The 23,891-nt window shown below is 47.6% G+C and overlaps 1 protein-coding gene across 1 annotated transcript; it reads right to left on the bottom strand.

The window, feature by feature from the left end:
- Window positions 1-7,107: 7,107 nt before the first annotated feature.
- IL19 (interleukin 19) lies at window positions 7,108-15,280 on the bottom strand (the record flags this gene model as incomplete). The annotated part of the gene is made up of 6 exons (XM_080824488.1): window positions 7,108-7,203; window positions 8,151-8,225; window positions 9,112-9,264; window positions 11,534-11,599; window positions 11,753-11,899; window positions 15,269-15,280. 6 exons carry the CDS (start codon window positions 15,278-15,280, stop codon window positions 7,108-7,110), a joined length of 549 nt encoding a protein of 182 aa, XP_080680614.1.
- Window positions 15,281-23,891: the final 8,611 nt, after the last annotated feature.

The raw sequence follows: 23,891 nt of genomic DNA, 5'->3' as shown, positions 1-23,891 counted from the left end.
AACAGGGATGAACGTTATTCTTCGCCTTTTAGCTCCACCAACAAGCATGGAGACTCCCAGGTGTGGGCACTGGTTGACCCCAGAGCACCCAAGTGAAAAGACTGGTGTCTTGGGACCTCTTGTGGGACTCAGAGCATTGTAGGGGAACAGAGCCTTTAACATGGGAGATCATAACCTGGGAGAAGCTGGATGGAAAAAAAACCCATCTTTTCTTTTCCCTAACCTCTAATCAAAATTTAGCATTTTCTTTGATTATGAGACTAGGAAATAAATACAAACCAGAAGAGTATTAGCAGTACTTGTGACTTTGTCACTTGACAGAAACCACAAATATTTTTGTATCACATTACAGTTATTTCAGACACTTCAAAATATCATTTTTACTCATCACTACTTAGAAATGCCAGTAGTTTTTAGGCCTGCCTGCTGCTGTCTCTTGTTAATGCATTAATAAAAAAGGATATTCATTTTATATTACCTGTTGTCATTCTGTATTTTGATAGCTGTATTTTAATATAATTGATTTCTTTTGTAATCCTATGTATTATTTTATGCACTTAAAAACATTATTCTGAGTAGGGTCCATAGGCTTTGCTGTGTGCCAAGGAGGTCCAGAGCACACAGAGGGTTGAGCTCCCTGGCTCTAATGGCAGGCGCAAAGACCAGCTGGTATGTTAATCACACATTCCCAATCGTGACATGAATTGGGAGAGGGAAGAGGTTATTTATGGAGATGAAGGGAGAGGTTGTTATCAGGACACTCTTAGAAAATGCAGAATCTGTGCTCATCATAGCCACTGGAGGTTGGGGGGCGGGGTGGGGTATGGAGATTACTTCTTATCTGAGTTGGTTTCTTGGAAAGAGCCCGGTTTGAGCAAGGCTTTGAAGAACTAATGATTTTGTGAGGTTTGGGGATGGAGAGGCTGTGGCAGGAGCAGAAGGACACTTGCTCCTTGCAGTGAGATAGCTAGAACAAAGTTTCTGAAGCAGAAGGTGCTTTTGTACCTGAGGGAGGGTCCTTCTGGGAGTGTTGGGTGGAGTAGGGAGGTATCACAGAACATTGAAAAGGGACAATGCCATGAACGGTGAACATCAGTCTGAAGAAGGGCCCTTTGAGATCTCCCGTTTCTAAGAGCCAATGACCAGTTTCCTTTGGTGATGCTGAGGTCAACACTGCACAGTTCACAGCAGCTCAGCTGTCTTGCTCACCAATCCATTTCCCTAACTAGATTCAAAGCCCTTTTTCAGGCACTGGTTCCCCACAGAGACTAAGCTCTCTGCTATCCCAACACTGTCCCCTCAGACATCATTTCTAGCTCCCCAGGCATAACCCCATTGCCTCAGCACCATCCTCCCGAGGTCACCACCAGTGGGCTTCGTCTGCACTCAGAGCACCCCCTGTGGAGTCCCACCGCACCCTTCCTGGTCCGGGTGTGGATCTGTTCAAGACACTGAGAAGGTGAGGAAGAGATGAAGTCAGTACTTCTTGAGTCCTTTCTCCCGGCTCCCAGAGGTGCTGGTCCAAAAAAACTGAGAACTCCCTGCCCAAGAGAGAAGGTGCTGGGGCTGGCCTTGTCAGAGCAGACAGCGTGCTGTGGCCGGGACCCTCGGGACTGTGCTGCTCCGAGGGAAGCAGGGATCTAGGTGAGCGACATACCCAAGGGGCTGGCTGGCCCCAGTGAGGGATGGGAGGCGCTGACCTGCAGGCTTCAGGATGTGGACTTGAAGACCAGAAGACAACAATCAGAGGCAAAATCAAACCCAAAGCTAGGGAAGCTAGACAGAGTGGAAAAGAGACTCCTTGTTCTAGGCTAAAACAAGGGTACCAAACAGATGTATCCGTGGAGGACAAGGCATGTCCTAGGCAATGGAAAAGCAAAGCCGTGGGTTTCCTGCGAGAGGGAGCTGCCTAGACAGCTGGTATTGGCTTGGCTTCAGGCACACGTTAATCTATTCATATACTGAGCGCAGCCATTCACCATGTAGCCATCCCCAGGGAGCACAGTCTGGAAAGAGGAGATGGACACTAACGGATCTCTGACTTGTCAAACACTGGAAAACCGCTCCGGGCCCCAGAGAACCCAAAGAGGGGTGGCATGGGGGTGGAGAGGAAGGAGTGAGAGGAAGACGACTTTCTGTCCCTGGGATGGAGCCATGGTTCTTGGGAAGCTCAGCCCAGGTTAGGGCAGAGATAGGGCAGCAACAGAACGTGACCAGAGGCTCTTTTGTTGTTTGTAGCGCTTACTGAATCCTTCATAAAATATTAACTCATTTTACCTCAGGCAACCCACGAGGTGGGTATGATTAGTCTTTTCATTTTCCAAGTAAGGAAACTGAGGCACAGAGTCTTCTTAGTACCTAAGAAAGTGATCAGAGATATCCAGACTCGGAGCATGCCGGGGCAAACATCCCTCGTGGTAAATGCTGGATTCTGAGCCCTCTCCGGGCCCCATGCCTGGATCAAGCCTTGTTCCTGCGTAGAGAAGGTCTCTTCTATGACACTCTAATCTACAGATGGTGGCTCATGGCCGAGGTCTGAGACTGGGCTAACCAAGTGGCTCTCTGAAACAGAACTGGAAGTAGATACTCTCTCTAGAATGCTCTAGAGCCCCTTCATAACAGCTTTTTAAGAAGTTATCCTCCCGCAAACTCCTTGGCCAAATGCAATATGCTGGTCCCCAAACCTCCCTCCAGGAATGAGTCTGTGTCTTCCCCTGGTCAGGCATTCAGTCCCATCTGCCTCAGAGATCGCCCGTGATCTGTAGGCACCAGGGATTGTGCTGGGCATGAATGATGCAAGGTCCAGCCAGGGCAAGGGAGGGGTTCCGCACTGGGATAAGTCTGTGACTGAGGAAGGATGAGTTCAGGAGGGTGTCTGAGGAGCAGAGAGATTCAGGAAGACAGCTGGAGCCTGGCTGTCTGCACAGAAGTGCACATTCCCTCTCAGGGACTCAGCGGACCACCTTGCGGAATGGAGACCCAGAGGCCAGTACCTTTAGTCTGGTCTCACTTGCTCCTTTAAAAAACTTGTAAGAGTAAGGCTTTCCCAAAACAGCAGTGTTTTATGGGAAATAAGATTAGAAAAGGTGAGAAATCATTAGGAACAACCATCATTTTTAATGAGCACCTACTACACATCTACTATACATATCTACCACAGATGATGTCCTGAGCCTCATAATCTGAGAGGCGGCTCTCTCCAGCATTTGTACCAAGAAGGAAACAGGCTCAGATTAAGCAGGTTGCCTGAGGTCATACAGTAAAAGCAGGAGCAGGATTTCACACAAAAGCCTATTTTCTTACCCTCTTGGCCCATCTTTCCGGCAAGACCACAGCTCTAAAAGACAGTTGCCCTGTGCATGCCTGGCTGCCAGTGATTTGCTCTGGAAGATGGAAAGAGGAGACAGTGTCCTCCAGGAGTCCAGACTCTCAGCTGGACCAGGAACATCATGTGACACATTCAGAAGTTGGCCTCTGCTTCTTCGCTCTGTGTTGGCCCATGAATTAGTGTGCAACTTTGCAGAATTGTTGCTAGTAAGTCCAGGTCCTTTTTCATACATCTGGGGTTAAGGATCTGCGTTGCTTGCATCCGGCATAGTAATCTAGGCCCCAGATTACATAGTCTTGCCCAAAATAAAGTGAACTTTCAGCAGCAAGGGGAGAGAGCCCTGGAGCCAGGAAGAGGGGACCTGGATTTACTGTCTCCATCTGCCGTCCCTTAGCCATGCGATTTCCCACCTTCCTGAGCCTCAGCCTCGTTCACTGCTCACTTGAGGGTAAGACCTCTGACCGCCTCCGCTCCTCTGGGACTTGAGAGAGATCCTGCATGTAAGGTGCCTGCCGTGGTCCTGCCACCTGCCGTGGGGTCCCTCCCTTGGCACCTTAGCAGTGGAAGCTGAGCCCTAGGTTTGCAAGGGTGCCTAGCATCTCATAAAGGACTCAGAAAGGATGGTTTGGGGGAGAATTTTTTACTTGGTTCCTCGGCACGCACGTAGTAAACACCAGCTCTGTGAAAACAGAAAACAAACAAACAAAAAACAATATCAAAACCAAAAACACAGCTCTGTTCCAGACCCCCTGTGGGCTACAAAAGAGTCAGGAGACATTCTTCAAGTCGGGAAGGAAGGAAAGGACAGGTGCACAAGCGAAGGGGACAAAGTGAAACCTGCCAACAAGAGATACAGAAGGAAAGAGAGAGGGAGAGAGATCTTCTCCTTCCCTAGTCCTTCGTCCCCCTCCTGCCCCGTCTCTCCTCCTCCTCTTTTACTACTTCTGCAACTTGGCAGGTGCAGCCCGTGATGCCAGGAAAGGGCTTTCTCTCCATGCTTGCCCAACATGACATTCCATCGTGACCGAGGGCTCTGGTTTTGGAGTAGGATCCCAAATTTGAATCCCAGTTCCACAACCATCTGCATGACCCTAGGTGTGAATGAAACTCCCCAAGGTTTAGCTCTCTTCATCTGTAGAATTGGGTTGGTCAATCATCTTTACCTTACAGAGCATCGTGAGGAATGAAGGAGAAATGTTACCTCAAGTTTTCACCTCAGCGCCTCGCACAGAGTGAGCGCTCAGCACATGTCCATCATTGCTAACATTGTAGTTCATCCTGAAACCAGGTTCCCTGGCTCTGCTGCTTGGGAGCTGTGTGACTTCGGGTCTCTTACTTAACCTCTCTGTGCCCCAGTTTCCCCCTTGGAGTTTAATTACTTGTGTTGCTAGGATTCAAAGCAGTGGCCTTTTTTTTTTTTTTTTCCATTTTATTTCATTCTCAGAATTGCTAGAGGATTGTTGGGAGAATTAAATAAAATAAATATATTCATATTATGGTACATTATGTGTATTTTTTAGACTATAGCCTGCCACATAGAAAGCACTATATAAATGTTTGCTATTATCATCATTTAAGTTCATCCAGGTCATTTACTCAAGAAATGTGAATTTAACACCTAGTAAGGGCCAGACAGTGAAAAAACCAAACTATCCTCACCTTCGTGGAGCTTACACCTGAGTAGGGAAACAGGTAACAAAATAGGATGTTTCGGAAGCAGGAAAGGGGTCTCAGATGTGCTAAAGGTGGAAATGAGGGTTTTGTTCGTATATAAGATACCTTTGAATAAAGGCCTAAAGGGAAAGGTGTCTGGGTTCAAGTGGACCTCAAGGCAGCCATAAAAGATCAGAAATGCTCTGACGAAGCTGGTCCTACCCTCCTCCAGCCGCCTCAGGATGGATGTCTACCCAAGGTCAACTTGCGAAGGTGGAGTCCTCAACGAACAGTTCGGCTTTGTCATAACTTATTCATGCCATCAGAACGTGACACTGGATTTTTTTTTTTTAACCCGACCTCTGATGACCCATACGTGTGCCCACAAAGTGCGAAGGCCCTAAGATGAGAGCTTGCCCAGGGTGTTTGGGGATCACAGATCACAGGCCAGGATGGCAGGGTCAAAGGGAGCCCCACACGCAGTCAGGGGGTATCGTTAGAGAAACAGAGCTGGGGAGGCCTTGTGGACAGATCACAGGGCTCTCTAGGCCGGCTTGATGACTCTGGCTTTTAAATGAAAAGTGGTCATTTTCTACATTCCAGAGGATTAAGGACCAAAGAAAGACAGTTTCTTGGCCCAGGCAGTTCACAGCTGGAGAAGACTTGACACCAGCTCCTGGCTCCTGGTTGGCACTCTTTCTACCCCCCCCCCCCCCCGGAGCAGCTGGAACCCTGATGGGCTCCCCAGGGCGGGGTGTAGGTAGTGAGGGGGGCTGGGGTGCTTCACCACACCTGATGCTCACAGCAACAGTTTGACATTGGTGGCATTGTCCCCCCTTTACAGAAGAGGGCGCTGAGACAGAGACATCAAGTAGTTTATGCCAAGTCACACGGGCTTGGAGCCAGCGTGTCTGACTTCAGAGATCCTGCTCTGTCCATGGAAGTGTGCCCTGCGGGATCTCTTCCTTGGGTAGCAGTGAAGAGAGGACGCTTCGGGCAGCCACTCACAGCACAGATGATGACCCGGGGTCGGGGGGGGGGTGGTGACGAGAAAGGGCTTGGCATAGCACCCGGCACATGGCAGGTGCTTAGTGTCAGTAGTTACTGCCGCTAACCACATGAGGAGTGTCCTTCTAGAAGATGGTGCCCATTTGGGCCTCTCTCTGCTGTAGCCTGGGCTACTTCTCTACCCAGCATAGCTCATGCCTTGGGCTGTCCCTGCCCCGCGTTGTCAGCAGGACAACCATCCCTGTGTCAGAAACACCTTCTCTCTAGCACAACCTCTAGCCCATGGAGGACGAATGTAGGGTCGGGGATATATCTAGGTTGGGAGCAGTAGGAAAGAAATGACATTCAAAGACAGAAAGACACAGAGACAGGGAGAAGGGGAGTGGTGTCAAGAGGCCGGCGGTCAGAGGCCCCTCGTCCATCCTCTCGATCGTTAGGTGGAGGGCAGGGTGCTGGGTGGAGGTTTTGAGGACCCAGTGTGGAGCCCTGCTCTGCCCTGACTCGCTTTGGGACTCAGTGATTCTTACCCCTCTCGAGCCTGGGTTTCCCTACCTATGTGCGTTCTTTAAGGCGCCTTTCACTTCTAATCATCACCACTTCTGAGTCCTTGGCTGGCCTTTGCTGAATGAGAAGACAGTTCCACTAACTGGCATAGAATTGAGTTTATTCAGGAAAATCAGTCCGTACAATATGCACTACAGGACATCGCTCGGCTCGCATCACAGACACGGGATAAACAAGCGCACAATAAATTAGGGGGAAGCCCACCCGTTCCCGCCACGATGGCCCGCGGGACCTTCCCACAGACCGGTTTATTATAAATATGACAGCACACTATTTGCCTGCTTTCAGGCAGCCTGCGCCCAGCCGGGGGTGGGGGGGGGGCTTGCAGCCCCACTCGGAGATCTGTTCAAACCTAGATTTTCCCCTGCAATACCCCAGCCCCAGAGGAGAGAATTCCAAAGTGGACAGAGGTTTCTTCAGAATTCCCTCATCTGCATAAAAACAGGGTCTTTCCCATCTCCCTCCCCTCAGGCAGCCTTACAGGGGCTGTCCCACCCCACATCCCTCCTACCCCCGAGCCCCCACCCCCACCCCGGGTGTTAGCTTCCTGGTCTTCAGGCCACAGAAGGTCCTTGATGATTCTTGTCAATCCAGGCTAGAAAGACGTCAAGCTCTCCCAGCGACTTAATGGCGGCAGACCGGACCTCCAGCTGAAACCAGGCAAATCATCACAAGAACCCGCCTTTCTAGACCGTGTAATTGTTTTCAAATCTTTCCCCATGTTCCAGTCGTCAGGAGGCTTTCCTTTTACCATCCATTATATTGGCAGAGCCTATGTACCCTAGATTGTTTTTCTAACAAGCAACCCAAATTGTTTTCCCTCATTTCTTAGTTTGACAAATGCAGATACTGGCTCGTAGCATCGTTGTGAGGAATGGGTGTGCTGATATCTGCAGCGTGCTTGGGAGAACAGCTGGTCAGTGGCAAGAACAGTATGAGTCTTAGCCGGTTATAACTTATGCTGGGCAGCCTCTCCAAGCGCAGCACGGCCATGACCAGACTCCCGCCTCCTGCCTTGTTAAAGCATGGACATCAGTTGGGAGTGTGGTTGAAATGCAGACTCTCAGGCCTCGTTCCATACCTACTAAGCCAGAACCTGCATTTTATTTTGGCCAAGTCTCCAAAGGACGCATGTGTGAAGCACCAGTTCTGCTCTACCTCTAGATGAGGTGTGCGTTCTCTATTGTGTGTGCGGGAGAAGCACTCTTCTCCACCACCCCACAGAATGCCGGTGGCGGTTACCGACCATAGTGACACCTAGCAGGTAATGTGTTCATTGAGGATGTTGGCTCCCTCTGTGTCACCCCCATCTGAAACGGTGTGCATGCTTTCCCTCAATATTTAGTTCTGATACATTAGTTCTGATATGTAAAAACAGAAGAAATGGTGGGGGGTGAGAAGGGGAGCCCAGGAAATTGGCCAAGGGGCTAAGACCTACACACTCCTTGCGGACACACAGAATTGGGAAGACCAGCAATAAACACTTGTCAAGGGAACGAGCAACTCTGCGTGGAGAGGAGGCAGAAGGGTTGGCACACGCTCTGTCAGGGTCCCATGCCTGTCTCCATCTTCCGCATCTCCCCCTGCCTACCCTTACCTGATCGTAGTTGTCGTGGATGATTCTAGTGGCATTGGTGGCTTCATCCCTGCAGTGACACTGCCTCTGCTCCTGCTGAGATCCAGTGGAGGAAGGAGCCATCAGAGGACCTTCCCACCCAGCCCGTCTTTTCTGCCCCAGGTGGCTCAGGAGGGTCAGCTCCGGTTGGAGCAGCGAGCGGGACAAGAGTCTGTTGACAGAGTCGCCCTGTGTTTGACCAGGGCTCTTCTGGGTTTGCAGCTCACCCGACTGGAAGGGCCAGGAAAGTGGGGGACAAATCTGCCTCGTCACCACCCGGTGAATGTGGCACCCCTAGACACTAAGTATTTACTGGATTAGTGAATTAAATAGCTGATTAAATTAATCTTAAGTATGGCAGGGGTCATAACTTCTTCTGACAACTTTAGAATCCGAGGCACAGAAAGGGGAGAGAAATCGCCACAAAGTCACACAGTGGCAGGGTCGGGGCTGGAACCCGGGGTTTCTCCTGGTCTAAGTTCTTGTGGGTTTGTTTGGGTTTGGTTTCATTTCTGGTGTTTGTTTCTAATAGAGCACAATGAATTTATAGACAACCCTTAGGGATAGATTATAGGAGGGAGCAACCCAGAGGTCCATGGGTATGGAAATCCCAAAGGGCCATGGACAAAGAAACTAGGGAGAGTCGTATGATAAGCCTGGACTTCTGGGCATGCCTCTGTCACAGGCCAGCACTGAGGTTGCTGAAGGAATACTTTGACAGAAGGTCACCCCAGGAGGATTATCCATGAAGAAATGGGATCTGCTGAGGTATCAGCGGGGAGGCAGCCCTGAGGAGGAGGTTCTGGATGGTTCTCCCCTGGATGATAGGGCAGGGGATTTCCCTTGAGTCTAGGAACCACTACAAGAAGCCAAGTGGGATCAGCATGTCCTGGACCCTCCCTGGGGCCATCAGGGAACAGAGAGTCCCGAGGTGATCACTCACACATCGTTGCAGAGCCTTCTGCATGTAGAGGAAAGAATTGGCAATGCTGCTGATTTTTCTCAAGATCTGGGGGTTCAGCTCCTGATGGTCCTTGAATACCTTGTCCACATAAAATGCCAGGAGGTTCTTGGTCATGCAGCATACATCTAAGGGCTACAGACACAAGTTAGAGAAAGCCCCAGGGACTATCTTCTCTTACCATCTCAGAGATCAAAGCAGCCTATCTGAGTAAAGGCATCAAGGAACAAAATAGCTAAAGGTCAGTTTTTTAAATTCATGTTGGTCTCAGAGTATCCATGTCCTCTCACCACATCAAAGATACTTATGATGAAAGCACTGAGGAGAGATTGCCGTTTCTTTTTTTTTTTTTTTTTAATGGCCAGGAAATATAACAGCAAGCGATGAGCCCGGTCACAGACTAGAATCCTCTCTACAGCATCCCCACACGTCATCACTCACTTCAGCTTAAACCCTTCCAGGAATTTGGTGTCTCCCTTTTGAAAGGATCCACATCTGAGCAGCTTTCTGGAAAAGTACTTCCTTCTGTTGTGCTGCGGTCCGCCCCTCTGTACCCGCTCCCACCCATCAACGTGTATACAAATAACCATGTATAAATATCAGGAGCTCTTGCACACCAGGTGTGTGCTGGGCACAATTCTCCCACTGTAATGACATCACATTTATCCTGACTGCCCTGCTCTGCTCCCCCCACTCCCCCGATCTGTCCTTTTTAAACTGCAGGGATCATTTGAATGGAGCGAAGATTTGCAAGAATGGAAACTGACAGCAGCAGGAATGTGTACCTCTGGGTGGGTCTGCAGTTGGCAGAGTGTCTATGTCTCTAAGGGGCGGCCGGGAGGGGGGCGTGCTTGAATTCCCAGGATACAGCTCAGCAGCTGGCCCAGCTGAATTTCCTTCTAGCAATTTACACCCTGCGCTGAGAGCCAATGAGTTGCCTGGCAGGAGGTTTATAGCTCAGACTGAGAAGGGAGGAGTATGAAGTACTCGAGTGGGACAGAGAGTCCATCTTCATTAACATTAAAGCAGCAAAGACTCTTTGGCCCCACAGGCAGCTTTTCCTAGATGGCAAAACCCTTCTCCTTGTTCTCTCCTGCTGGTTCCCTTAACCAAAGGAGCAAAAAGCAAAACACCTTTGTTTTATCAGGGAGCGGGGGAGGGGAGGGAGAAATACAATAAAAACCTGCCTCCTCATTGACTCTCCTGCCCCATCAGCTATTTCTGGATCTAGAGAGGAGAAAGAATCTGGAGACAGAGGGGGCTTAGGGTCAGCCACTGGCTCAACCATTGACTGGTCATTTTCTCTCCCAAGCTAGCGATTTGCTCATTTGAAAATGATGGCTTTGGAATAGGTAGCCTTCCGGGTCCCTTCCCACTGCGCTATCCTGTGAGTCTCTCACACAGCGGGCTGGAATAGTATTTAGTAAGTGGCTACATCTATTTCCTACGAATAGATCAGGCCCAATACTGCCTAGAAGAATTATCTCGCTCAGAGAAGCCAAAGAAAAAGAAAGAGTAACTCATTGCGACTATCTTTCACACTCTGGCAGATAAATATCTGGAAAAATAAAAAAAAACCTGAATCTTTCTACAATGCTTACAAGGACTGTAGGAGCTCATTTTAAAGGGTGCTTCTCAGTGACCGCCTTCTATAAAGTGAATTCTCACCTTCTAAGCCTACTGTTTTGTAATGCACCCAACACCTCTCATCTGGAGAGTTGGAATATCTCTTTACTAGCTTTCTGGCCTCACATTTTCTATTGTAAGGAACATCACCAGACAGTCTTTCTGAAAGATGCTGTGGTCATACCGTCTTTGGCTCGAGAACCCGCAGAACCCCTTATTGCTGTATTACAAGGTCAAGGCTCAGCCTTGCTTTGAAGGCTCTTGGTAAGATGACTTCAGTGTATTTTTCCACTTCCTCCTCTTACCCTCACCTCACTCACCTGCCCGACCCTCATGCCACAAGCCTGGTCTGATTGCCTCACTGTCCCCTGATATACATTCACTGATCTCACACGCATTCTCCCTGATCTCCAGACTCCTTCCTCCTTTATCCACTGACCCAGAGCCAACTCAGTTTTTAAGTCACTGTTCATTTTCTCGGCTCCCCCGTGAAAACTTCCAGAATCATCCTTAGCCACAGACAACCTGTCCCATTTGAGCATGTGGCACCCCAAAATCCCTCTGTAGATAAGTCGTGCTTCTTGGGTCCATCCTAGGGGTTTCCAAGTCCCTGAGACACAAGTGTGCATGAACACATCAGCTGGCAAATATGAAACCAGGCATATTTAGAAAGTAGAGATTGGGAAGGAGAAGAAGACAGGGTGGAGATTTCTTTCTCAGCCCAGGACCATTTCACCATAAAAATAACAATACAGAAAGAACAGATCCAAGCCAATACCTTGATGCTATGCAGGGTCTCTGGTGTGGACAGGATGGTGACATTTTGGAAGGTGTCCTTAGCTTGCTATGGAGGGAAACAAAAGGACAGACAGAAGCCATGAGTACTCCGTGACCCCCTGAGACTCAAAGGATAACGAAAAGGAACTTGCTCTTCAAGTGCAGATGGAAGATAAGACACGCTCCCTTGCCCACACCTTCACCCTGAACCCATACTCACGATGGTTTTTTTGATTTCCTGGAAAGTCTCTTCTATATGGTGTATGTCCATGGAGATCAGACACCTTCTCAGACCTCGGGTGTGCACTGAGCACAGGAAGAACATAGCAGCCACAAGCCAGAGAAAAATATGTTGTGCCTTCATGTCCTGCAGGAAGGGGGGGAGGTCAGCTGCCCAGTTGAGAGGGGAAAGCAACAGCCAAGCTCCCCTCTGTACCTCACAAGGCACGCCAGACAGCAGCCAAGAAAACGAGACTCAGTACCCCAGCCTTGTGGAGTTCATGGTCATGTGTCTCCTCCTCTGTTTTTCTTGAATCAATTGAATGAGCACTCTCCCTCCCCCAGTGCCCCCACCTTCACCCCAGAAAGCACAATACAGGACTCTCTCAAGTCCCAGGGAGTCTATTTGTGTGGATATCACTCCATTATGACTCAACAGGCTCGTTTTGTCAACAGGGATGAAAAGCATTGTTTTTAATAAATTAAATAGGAAAAACAGGGCTGGTAATACGCCCTGGGAATTAGGCAACAGATCTGAAAAACCCTAAAAGCACATTTTTTAAATGTTTGCTCCTGAAATAGGCGACACCCTTTTGTTATAAACCCCCGATGTGTATCTGCTTAAAATCATCTGTCTGAAGCCAACTATGAAGATGTCACCTTCCGGAGAAGATGGGAAAGGGAGGCACAAGAGACCACCAATCAACGAATTAGCCACAGTGAAGTGAGAGAGGCGGGCAAGGTGGCAGCTCCCCCTGTCACTCACTGAGTCCAGGGGCTGTAAGAGACCTCTGTGCACTTGTCCTAGGTGGGGCCAGACTCTTCTAATCCCATCACCCTCCCTTGCCTCTGTCCTCTCTGTCCCTCCCGTGTTCCCACTCTATGGTGTCATGCAGACACAGGGAGAAAAGTCTCTTCCCCTGACTTGCCCCAGCACTAGCCCAGGGCTTAACCTTCAAGAGAAGGCTTAGGACAGCGTGTGTGATGAGACCAGCCCTCTGCCCAGCATCCTCCACGGTGCCCGCCCAGAGCTCTGGCTTCCAGCTCTGTGTGTGTGTGTGAGAGAGAGAGAGAGAGAGAAAGAGAGAGAGAGAGACCGGTGGATGTGCACAAGCTAGGAAGCCAGCTGCGGGAACTGAGGAGCCCCCCACCCACTCCTCACCATCGCTTCCCATGCCAGAGCTGCAAAGACATGTGTGAGACTGTGAGCCTCGGCAGACCCCACTCCCCACCACCATTCCCCAGTCTTGGCTGGAATTCCCAGGCTCTTCTCCAGAAAGCCAAGAAAGAGCAAATCCTGTTTCGAAAACCATTTTGCCTTGTGTCTTAGTAGCTCGGCATCATCCCCATGAGGGCACAGCTGTAGAGTGAGACCTCACCGTGGAGCAAGCATCGTGTCAAAGGGCTTCATTCCTCTTTTTTCCAACCTCTCTCTTTCTGGCAAATCAGGAAAACGGACCCCCATCGGCAGGGAAGACTGTAAGGTCTCCCACAGCTCTATCCCCACCTCGAGGCAACTAGAACACTTCTAGAAAGTCAAGTGACTGGGAAGAGAGCACGGTTTTTCCTCTGACAAGACGACTCTAAGAAGCAGTGGGACATCCTCTGATCACCCCCATGCCAGGAGCCTCAGACCTCCTGCAGAGGACAAAGATGCCTCTCTTAGCTCGGGTAGGCGAGCCCAGACATCTCGGCTGATTCAGAAACATTAGTAGCTAATGTTTATCAGACATGCCACGTGTGGGGGGCATTGTGCCAAGCATTTCCCACAATTTTCTTATGGAATGCTCACAACCACCTTGTGAGGTGAGTGGTTTCTGTCCCCATTCTACCCAAGAGGAAACTGACACAGAGAAGTGACGACACCTGCCCACGGTAGGCAGCCAGTAAGCGGCAGAGCCAGCGTCAGGAGACAGGCAGGCTGGCCCTCAAGCCGGCTGTCCTTGCCGCCACAGCGTCCGTGGACAGTAGCATCCCTCCGGGGACTCAGCTGGATGTCCCAGCAGCCTCCCTCCCACCAGACAGACTGGAGCGCCTTTCTGATTCAGTCCCACTGAACCAACCGTGCTCCTTCCATTTAAAGAGCTATTTAATATGGCAAAGCCTTATTTTAAAAAAGAAAAGATATCAAATGCCCAGCACAGCTCCTAGAACAAAAAGCTTATAGTAAATAGTAGATCCCTTCTTCTTCCCTTCCCTCCTGCCCTCCTTCTTCCCCATTCTCCATCCTTGCTTATCGAGAACAAGGCACGAGGAGGCTCGTCCTCTCCATGAAGCACCCTTCCCCGTCCTACAAAATGCCCAGGCCATACACGATGTCCACAGGTCATCTCTCTGCAGCAGTGAGGGCCGAGGGCTAGGACGGCGTGCGGCCCGCGAGCGCCTCACCTCTCACCACGTGCTTCCAGCCACTCCTGTGTCTTCTCTGTCTGCCCTTTGCCACTCGGAAAGGGCTGGTCACTTTTATGCAGGTGGATAAGAGGAAATGCTGTCAAGGTTTACTGGGTGGGTCCACCTTTGGGAGATTATTTTTCTCCTTGTTTCCTTAGTATCTCATTTCCCTAATTGTTTTCTTGCTTCTTTGAGATACAGCTGATTAATCATTATTAAGAAATGCCTCTTTCTTCTGGGTCTTGACATGCAGCTTCTAGGAAGAATAAACTCCCCATCTCCATGCAAATGAGAATTTCTTGCAATTCTGTGTCCATACAGAAAAATCCAAGTTAGGTCACTTTCCTGAGAGCTATGGCATGCCACCAACTGTATCCTGCAGGCAAACTCAGCAAAGTGCTCTCCTGCCGGCCCCACCCTGACAGCAGCCAACCCCAGGAAATGGTGCAGGTGTCCTTGGTCCCGGCACCCTTCCTCTGCCCGAAGCTTCATACAGCTGTTGAACACCTTTTGGTGCCAGGTGCTAACGAAATGCTCTACGTGCATTATTTTGTTTAACCTTATGGGAAACCTCTTTTTCCCCCTCTCAGAAATGTATCTACTTGGCCATCACCTCTTTCCTCTTCCTCATGTCCCTTGGAGGACCCTTTCATCTTGATTAGTGCAGGGAGAGAAAATGAGAAGTAGAAAGTGGGAAAATGAGGAAGTGGAGGGGCTTAGCAGCCAGTGGCAGACTCAGGAACTGAGCCCAGAGTCCTTGCTCTTGGAACAGAAGACCCTGCATCGTAATTACTCTTCGTGCACAAACTCTACATCATGACTCCTCCGAGGAGCAGGGTTTGGGGTGATGGTGAGGGAAGCATAGGTTGTAAAAAGTTTCCTCCCCAAGCACGACATCCCCAAATAAGCAGAGCTTGTTTTTACCAAACGAAGCGCTCTCAATGAAGATGGGCTACAATTACAAGAGACCCACTGGCCCTTTGGACAACAGGCTGGGGCAGACCTTGTATGCAGCTAGACGGGGGAGGGATGGGCAGGACACCGACAGAGAAGAAAGAGAACGGGGAAGTCTGGGGACTTTTTATGGGGGTAAGTGTGAGGGCAAGAAGCTATGAGGGCTACAAACCTTGTCCAGCATCTTGGACTTAATGATTTAATACATGTCCTAAGAATATAATACATGATTATAATGGCCACGGTATACCTGTAGATTTATACCCTGCCTTTCCCTCTTCTCTGTGAGACCTTAGACAAGCTGTTTATGACTTTTCTGAAACTCAATAAAATAAGCAAAATAAACTATGAGGGTCGGAATGAGCTAATGGACTTGATCCATGATAAGTACTCCCTAAATATTCTTTTTTTTTTTTTTTAAACTTTTTTTTTAATTTATTTATTTGTTAGAGAGAGAGCGCGAGGGAGCACAGACAGACAGAGTGGCAGGCAGAGGCAGAGGGAGAAGCAGGCTCCCCGCCGAGCAAGGAGCCCGATGTGGGACTCGATCCCAGGACGCTGAGATCATGACCTGAGCCGAAGGCAGCCGCTTAACCAACTGAGCCACCCAGGCGTCCCCTCCCTAAATATTCTTTATTCCGATGCCCTGTGCCAGGCACCTGAAAAAGGAGAAGACACCTTTGTTAGGAGCTAATAGGTGTCTCTCCGTTCCTTCTGGCAGCAAGAAAGGAGCTCTCTTGATTCCAGAGATCTCCCACCCGCCCAGCACTGCTTCTCCACAGAGGGGCTGGGCAGGAAGGTTGCTGCTGTGTTCCCAGCCCGGCCTGAGCCTCCTGGCTCATAGCTCCCAGATGGTGGCCCAGCCCCACATGCTACATGATTGCAAAACTGTCCCTTCTGGCTCTCACTCTGTATTCAACCCCTCATGTGTTCAGACTGTATGTTCCGACCCAGCTTTCATTTCAGGGCAAGGATGTCATATCAGGGAACTTGCAGCAGAAGGAAAAATATGTGATGTGTTTCTAGCTTCTTTCCAGCACACCGAACATCCTAGTGGCTGGGACTCTAGCTGCCCACCTCTGCTCCCTGTGGCTGGCAGACTGGAGGTGAGACAGTTCATCTCTGAGACTTTATTTCTTCCTTTGCAAAATAGTGCTGACTATACCTACTGAATATGTGCCGTGTGGGCAGCATGTGCAGATTTCAATGACCTGGCACATAATAGGAGGTTCAAAAACGGTAACCTTTGGGGCAGCAGGATGGCTCAGACGGTTAAGCATCAGACTCTCGATCTCAGCTCAGGTCATGATCTCAGGGTTGTGAGTTCAAGCATGCTGGGCTTCATGCTGGCTGTGGAGCTTACTTAAAAATTTTTTTAAATTTAAAAATGGTAACCTTTGTTACTCATTTTACAGTCCCCTTTTGAGGCCTTCAATCGGGAGGAGGGAGAGACAACGAGAGATGATCTCCCTCCATCCTAAGCCTTGCTGCCTAACACTATAATACTTAAAGTGAGAATATAGATTACGATGGATCGGCAGCCCTTCCAGGATTGCAGTCAAACTGTGAATTTGATCCATAAATGTGGGGCTATGTCTAACCTTAGTGTTGGATCTTCTAGAACCAGCTGGTATTCCACAGCTGGAATACCAGAGCTCAATTTTCCATCTGGAACATGGGGAAGCAGAAAGAATGTGAAGGAAGACTTCCCGGCCAGAAAGGAGAATGCTCTGAGCTTGATGTGTGCTGGACACAGCTCTCTCACGCCTTCCAATCCCCAGTTCTCACCCACTATCCTCTCCAACTTCATGAACTGCTCATGGTGGTGCCAAGGTAATTTCCTCTTCATAAAAGAGTGCAGCTGGCCCACTCCCCTAAGTGCTAAATCCTGGACAACAGACGAAGAGTGAGCCGGGCATTGCACAACTCCAGAGGGCACCATGCCCACTGTCTTTTATGGGAATGAAGCTCCATTTAGTGGAGCGGTGGAACCCTACTGAGTGATCTGAACAACATGGATAGGGCTTATACGAATGATTTTGAGCATATCATTGTGAGAATGATAGAGAAAGGGTCTGTAAAAGAAAGAAATGTTGGTACTGATGAATGGATATTCTATCTGGGAAGTAAATAAGAACATAAAAAGAATATAAATGTTGAAATGTCTTGATAAATACATTTGGATTATAATGAAATATTTGGAATTTGTATATAGCTGTGAAAATAAAGCAAAAAAAAAAAGGATAAATTTCTCAGTCCTTGGGGACTTTGAACTTAAAAAGTTTCTCCTTTGTTTGGGATTTAGAAATGAGGGTCAGAAAAGACAGCAGAGAGCACTCAGCTCCCCATTCCCATTATAGCGACGAACAGATGAAGATGTGAACCAGCCCTCCGGCCACACAGTGAGGAAGTGGCGCCCTGTTCTCAAACCTCCATCTCTTGGTTTCTAGCTCAGTGCCCTTCCTAACCCCATGCTGCTTTCTTATCTTAGGATCACGTGGAGTGGAACAGAACACAAAGCTCTGGGGAGCCTCAAGCCTGTTCAGCAGGAGAGGTGATGTAACTCTCCCAAGCCAAGATGTTCTGACTTGCCTTCACCCAGGAAGTCCATGACCTAAGGAAATCTGAACTGGCTGATCCTGCCTAGTGGGAGAGGGGAGGACAAATTGGGTACCTCTACTACAAACACCTGTCCGTGCCTTCTCCTTTCTCACCCACAGGGCTCCCAGTCAAGGGTAGATCTGCTGATCTAGAGCCTCAGATCCTGTTTGACACCTTATGCTCATGGATTCTACAGGTCAAGTGGCTGAACTATAATCCCTATGGAGACTGGGGAGGGGGAGCCAGGGACGGGTAATGGAAAGAGTCCAAGCGTGGTCTCCCCATTCCTTTCCTGGATCACTGACCTGGTCTCATTCCCAACAACGCATCTTCTCCTAGGGAAGCCAGACTTTCTAAAGTGCAAACCCAGTCTTGGTTCTTCCCAGCCTAAAACTCCCAGCATGGCTCCCAGGGGCCACTAGGATAAGGGGCTAGCCTGTCCCCATCGAACTTCAGAACCATCACAGAGTGTCCACATCTTCAACTTCATCTCTCTTGATGAGCTCCAAACACTTCACTGCCCCTCCTCACCTAGAAAGCCCTCCCCTTGTGGTTTCTGCTATGCAAATGCTCTCCAGCTTTCAAGACTCAGCTCTGGTGTGACTTCCTGTGTGAAATCTCTCCCCTCTTCCTTTCCCTCTGCCCTCTCCTTCCTCCTCCCTACCTCCACCCTAGCTGAGTTGACTCCTCTTTCTTTTGTATTCCCACTGGATGGATACCAGATGCCCAGGTAACTGTGAATTTCAGATAAGCACATGTAAGTGCTCATGCATCTAAAAGTGAACTGGGCTTCTGTGTTTTCATCAGTTGAATCTGGCAACCTTACACCCAACAGTCTATAGAATTCAACCCCAGCCAGGAGCAGACCCAGCTTGTATGAGGCCTGTAGCTCATATAATCAGGGAAGGAGGGTACTTTTTAAGAAAATAAATTTTAAAATAAAAGTACAGAATTAGACACTAAAGTGAACTGAGGGTTTTGGAGGGGGGAGGAGGGTGGGGGGTTGGGTGAGCCTGGTGGTGGGTATTAAGGAGAGCATGTATTGCATGGAGCACTGGGTGTGGTGCATAAACAATGAATCTTGGAACACTGAAAAAGTATTAAATTACATTTTAAAAATATATAAATATATGAGTGATAGAAGAGTAATATATATTGAATATATATATTTATATATTTTAATCATTCTAAATAAAGATTCACTTTATATATATATGTATATATATTCACTTTATATATATGTATATATATATTCACTTTATATATATATGTATATATATAAAGTGAATCTTTATTTAGAATGATTAAAAAAATCATAACAAATTACAAATTTTAAAAGCTGACAAATACCACACACCACAAAATCCGGGAAGATAACTGAATACTTTTATCAATTAACTACATAACATCTCTCTGTTTCATCGTTGATGATGATTTTTAAATGTTATTTCCTATGAAGAGAATAAAAAGAATAGTCTGTCTTTCCTCTAGTATGGTTGTCCAGATTTGGGTTTTTGTTGTTAATAGTTGGAACACATGCATGGCGTATGTGACTGGTTTGCACCCTACACACATGGAAATTTCTGCTTCATGAAGTTCCCAACAGAAGAGAAAAAAGTATCTGATTCATTTCTAATTATATATATTGCATTATTGAATAAATGTTTCTATGTTGACTAGATTTTAATGAAAACCAAATCTTTGGCTTACAGTTTTATATGCCTGGAATAATTTTCAACACATTTCCTTCTGTCTCCATACATTTCAAACATTGCTTCTCTTTGGCTTGCACACTTCCAGTAACAAGAATCAGCACTATGGCTGGAAGGAGTGTTTCCGGTGCTATTCTCACACCAGGATGGTATGAGATAGCTCACACACAATCCACTAACGATATCTTAACCACATACAGATATGATTATAAGCCATGGAAATATATCTTGATAAGGGCCAAAAGCATCCCCAAGTCAACCAACTACTCCTTAGCCAGATTGCCCAGGTATTGTGGCTTCTTTAATATCACCCACCATGAAAAGTCAGAGTGAAAAAGGACACTGATCTTAACTGATGAGGCTACCATACTTTCGTCTCATGAATTTTACAAGACGTATGAACATTGCTAAGACCGCTCCACAGACTTGAAAAGAGCCCATGCAAGTGAGGGACCTGAAGCTTAAACTTCCTTAGCCAAGCAGTAAATCCCCACTGACCACAGACTCTGGGATAGTTACATTACATTTATTTGTATTTTGTAATTTAATTTTTATTTTTAATCAAGGATGACCATGTGCACGATTTTAGAAGGCATATATATGAGGAAAACTGCAGCCCTCCCTACTCCCTATTCCTATGCCCTGTAGGCAACAGCTGACAACATTCAGGTTCCTCTTCTGCTACCTAGCTCCATCATTCTAAAGAACATGCATTTATTGCTATCTCATACTCTTCGTTTTAGAAGTGATCTATCGGCTTACTACCATGGAAGATGAAAATTTAGCTCTTGTATAACAACCCATGCCAACACGCTCACTTCCTCCCCTTCCTGCCAGCATAAACGTATCACAGGTGCACTTCTTTCCGGGCAACATGTCATGAAAGTCCACCCAAGGAGGCATGAGCCATGGGGAGAAGGCGAAGTCCTGCTCTCGGGCCCTTGTGTCTCGACTTGCTCCAAGAAGAACCAGAAGAAGAGTATCAAATCCAAATGTTCCATGTGCTTTTCATTCCATTAGCTTACGTTTCTCATGGCCACAAACTCAGAATTCACAGACTGAAGGAGCTAGATTAACAGGACTAGCTAACAGCTGTTAAGCATGTTTATTAGCCCAGGCACAGTATTAAGCACCTATATACATTATCTCTTTTGATCATCCTACCTGCTCCAGGAGGTAGATGCTATGTTTGCGTCTATTGTTTTAGCTGTGGAAGCTGACACCTGTCCAAAGCTTCACCCCGGGGCACCGGGGAGCAGGTGGCAGGGCAATCTAGGCATCCTGGCTCCAGCACCCCCACTCTTAACCACTTCATTCTACCAAACATGAAGAAGCATCTGGTTCAGGCTTCTCATTTACAGATGAGGAAGCAGCGGAGGCTGTGAGAAGGGAGAAGTGTCTTGGTCAAAGCCACCCAGCTGAATAGTGGTGGACTGGGGACCCGTATCCCTGAACTCTCAATCCAGTGTCCTTTTCATTCACTTGACCATTGTCATTTCTTCTGGCTTCTTCCTACAAATATAGAAACCTTCCTAAAAAAAAAAAAAAAAAGACATCTCTTCCCTCCATGCAAAGAAAAAGCAGAGCAGCAAATGGTATAGAGAATATAGCTTGAGAGCACCCTTCCCAACCAACAAATCCAGGCATGTCAGCAGAAACTCATTCTGTAGAAATCGGATGTGGTTTTTCCCTTATTGGTAAAATGAACCGTGTCAGTTAAAAAGAGCTGTTCCCACAGGCACTGGGAGCCAAGGAGTTCCTGGGAACCACATCATCTCAAGAGACCTAGGGGGAGGAGAAGGTTGCACTGGACCCTGTTGACTTACTATATAGTTATAGTAGGCAGAAAGACTACATCTTGTGTCCACATCGTCTCCTAGAGGAAACCCCAACCAGCAGCACCCCAGCACTGCATTACCCCAACTCTTAGGATCCTGTCCATCCAGAAAGCCAGAGGTTTTGCTTAGACTTCCTATCCTAGGGGATGGTCTCTATGCGTTAGATTAAACCTCCACCATATTCCAGGTACAGATTCATTCCATCTGGCATGCGTAGTGGAAGCCAGCTGTTGGCACCTCTCAGAAGTGAGCTAGGAGGGGCACCTGGTGGCTCAGTCTGTTGAGCGTAGGACTCTTGATTTCAGTTCAGGTCATGATCTCAGGGGTGTAAGATTGAGCTCCGCATTGGGCTCCTCGCTCAGCATGGAGTCGGCTTGGGTTTCTTGCCTTCTGCTCCTCCCCACCCCTGTCCCTCGCATGTTCTCTCTCTCTCTCTCTCTCTCAAATAAATAAATAAATCATTTTTAAAAAATGTGAGCTAGGATTTTCAGCTTATGGCTCAGACTTAAAATATGTTGTGTTTCCTCCCAGAATCCTCTTGCTCCTCTCCATTCTTTTCCACTTGGTCTCCTCTCTGCACTTGTGAACTTACTCTGTGCTCTGTTCATTTTCACTTTGAGTTAGTGGAGCCACTCTGAAATCTCCTTCCCGTCAGACTTGAAAATTGAGCACGACTGAGACTCTGTCTCCTCCAGCAGAGAGTGTGTTCCAGCTAGCAACTAGATGGCTCCTTTCCTAAATCAGCCTTTTAGTAGGAGAACATAAGGTCAAGTTCTTGCTAGGATACAAACTCTATAATGGCAGGGATCTTTTCTGTCTTTTTCATTATTTTGCCTCCAAAATGTAGAACATGGTAGATACTCCATAAATGTCTGTTGAGTGAATGAAGGAATAAATGGCAGATAATGGAAACTTCCAAAAGCATAGAAAATTGCAGAGTTTTTTGGCATTTCCCCACAGCCACCTGTAAGTTCTGGTGAATTCATCATGAAGAGTTTGCCCACTAAGCTGGTTGCCCAGTAGGGAAGGGTCCCCGGGTTTGTACCATAGAAACACTTCTTCTGTGTGCCTTAGGTGAGACCCTACCATAGAAAAATCAGTCAGGTGCAAAGGGTTTGCATGCTTCTCTCCCAGCATCCACAACAATCAGCCCCCAAGAAGAAGTGGAGGCAAGCAAATCCTGGCTGTTGAAGTATGGAATTACATAGGTCTTTTTCTTTCAGTATATGCACCCATATTAGAGATTAAACAAAATGTGGTATCAGAAGGAAAAATTTTGAATGTGACATTTTCTAGATACTAAAGAATTATCAAACAGGAAGAGAAAAAAATTTAATTTAGGCAGTTATATCAAAGTAAAATTTGTCATTTTTGTCTAATGCACTTGAAGCACAATAACACTGAAACACATTTAAGTGCCAGATTAACTCATCATCCCTAAAGCTTTTCTTGTAGCAGGATCATGGTTTAAGCACAAAAAAGCCTCATGGTTTAATGATGCCCAGTCTACAGATCCAAGATGGCTGCCTCGTTCCTTTGAGAGGTTTGTGAAATATATGGAATGACGCCTCAAAATGTGCAGAACAAACAAACTTTCTCACTGATGTCCATCCATGAACAATCAGGAGTCCATGAGCTCTAAATTTAAAACCTTAAAAGATGTGGATTTGGGTCTGATTTTGACATTTGCTGGCTGTATAAAGGAGTGAACCTCTGTGCCCCAGTTTCCTCATCAGGAGAAGTGGGGTTGATAATTCCTGGCCTGTCCTCCTATGTTGCAAATCATTGCTGCACCCATGTGTAAGGGACAATAAGGACCAGAGTGATGGCATTTGTCTGGAAAGAAATAATTGCCTTTTCTCTCTACCTATTTACCTAAGAGTAGCTCACAACATGCTCAGTGATGAAAGTCACAGAAAGAGACAAATCTGATGCTGAAAGGGAACCACCACTGGGCTTTTTGATAGAGTTTTTTCAAGTTAGTCCTGCCTATAGAAGGGTCTTTCCAGGGCAGGAGGCTTATACCATCTCTCCCTTAGGAAAAAGCAGGAGAATAATTTCCAGCCCCCATAGGTCTATAGGCCCCACTGACACTGGCAAAGCCAAATGATGTTGAATTATGGAATAAGCCTGGACTTAGGGTGACCAACCATCCCAGGTTGCCCAGGATTGAGAGGTTTCCTGGGACACAGAACTTTCAATCCTGAAGATGGGAATATCTGAGGTGAACCAAGACAACCTGGTCACTACCAGTTTGACTGAGAAAGAAGGGCCGGATTTGAGATCTAGTGCTTGGTAGCTGTGCAACCTTGGGCAAGTCCCATAAGGCTAACTTCTATTAGCCTCAGAGTTCTCATCTAGAACATGGGGTAAGTAAGGACAAAACAGCATAACATATATGTCCACTCCTAGGTAAAGGGAGGAACTTAATAATTATCCTGTTTTTTAGTAGACTCTACAGCCAGCATGGAGCCCGATACAGGGCTTGAACCCATGACCCTGGAATCAAGACCTGAGCTGACATCAAGTGTTGGATGGCCAACCTACTGAGCCACCCAGGCATCCCAGGAAATGGTTTTTGATTTGAAAATGCAAGCAACAGGAATGTAACTCACGGAGGGGAGTCTGTGCCTTCTAATTCTTC

This window comes from Martes martes, assembly GCF_963455335.1.
Source record: "Martes martes genome assembly, chromosome: 15".
NCBI classification, from domain to species: domain Eukaryota; kingdom Metazoa; phylum Chordata; class Mammalia; order Carnivora; family Mustelidae; genus Martes; species Martes martes.
This window is presented reverse-complemented; position numbering and strand designations above follow the sequence as displayed.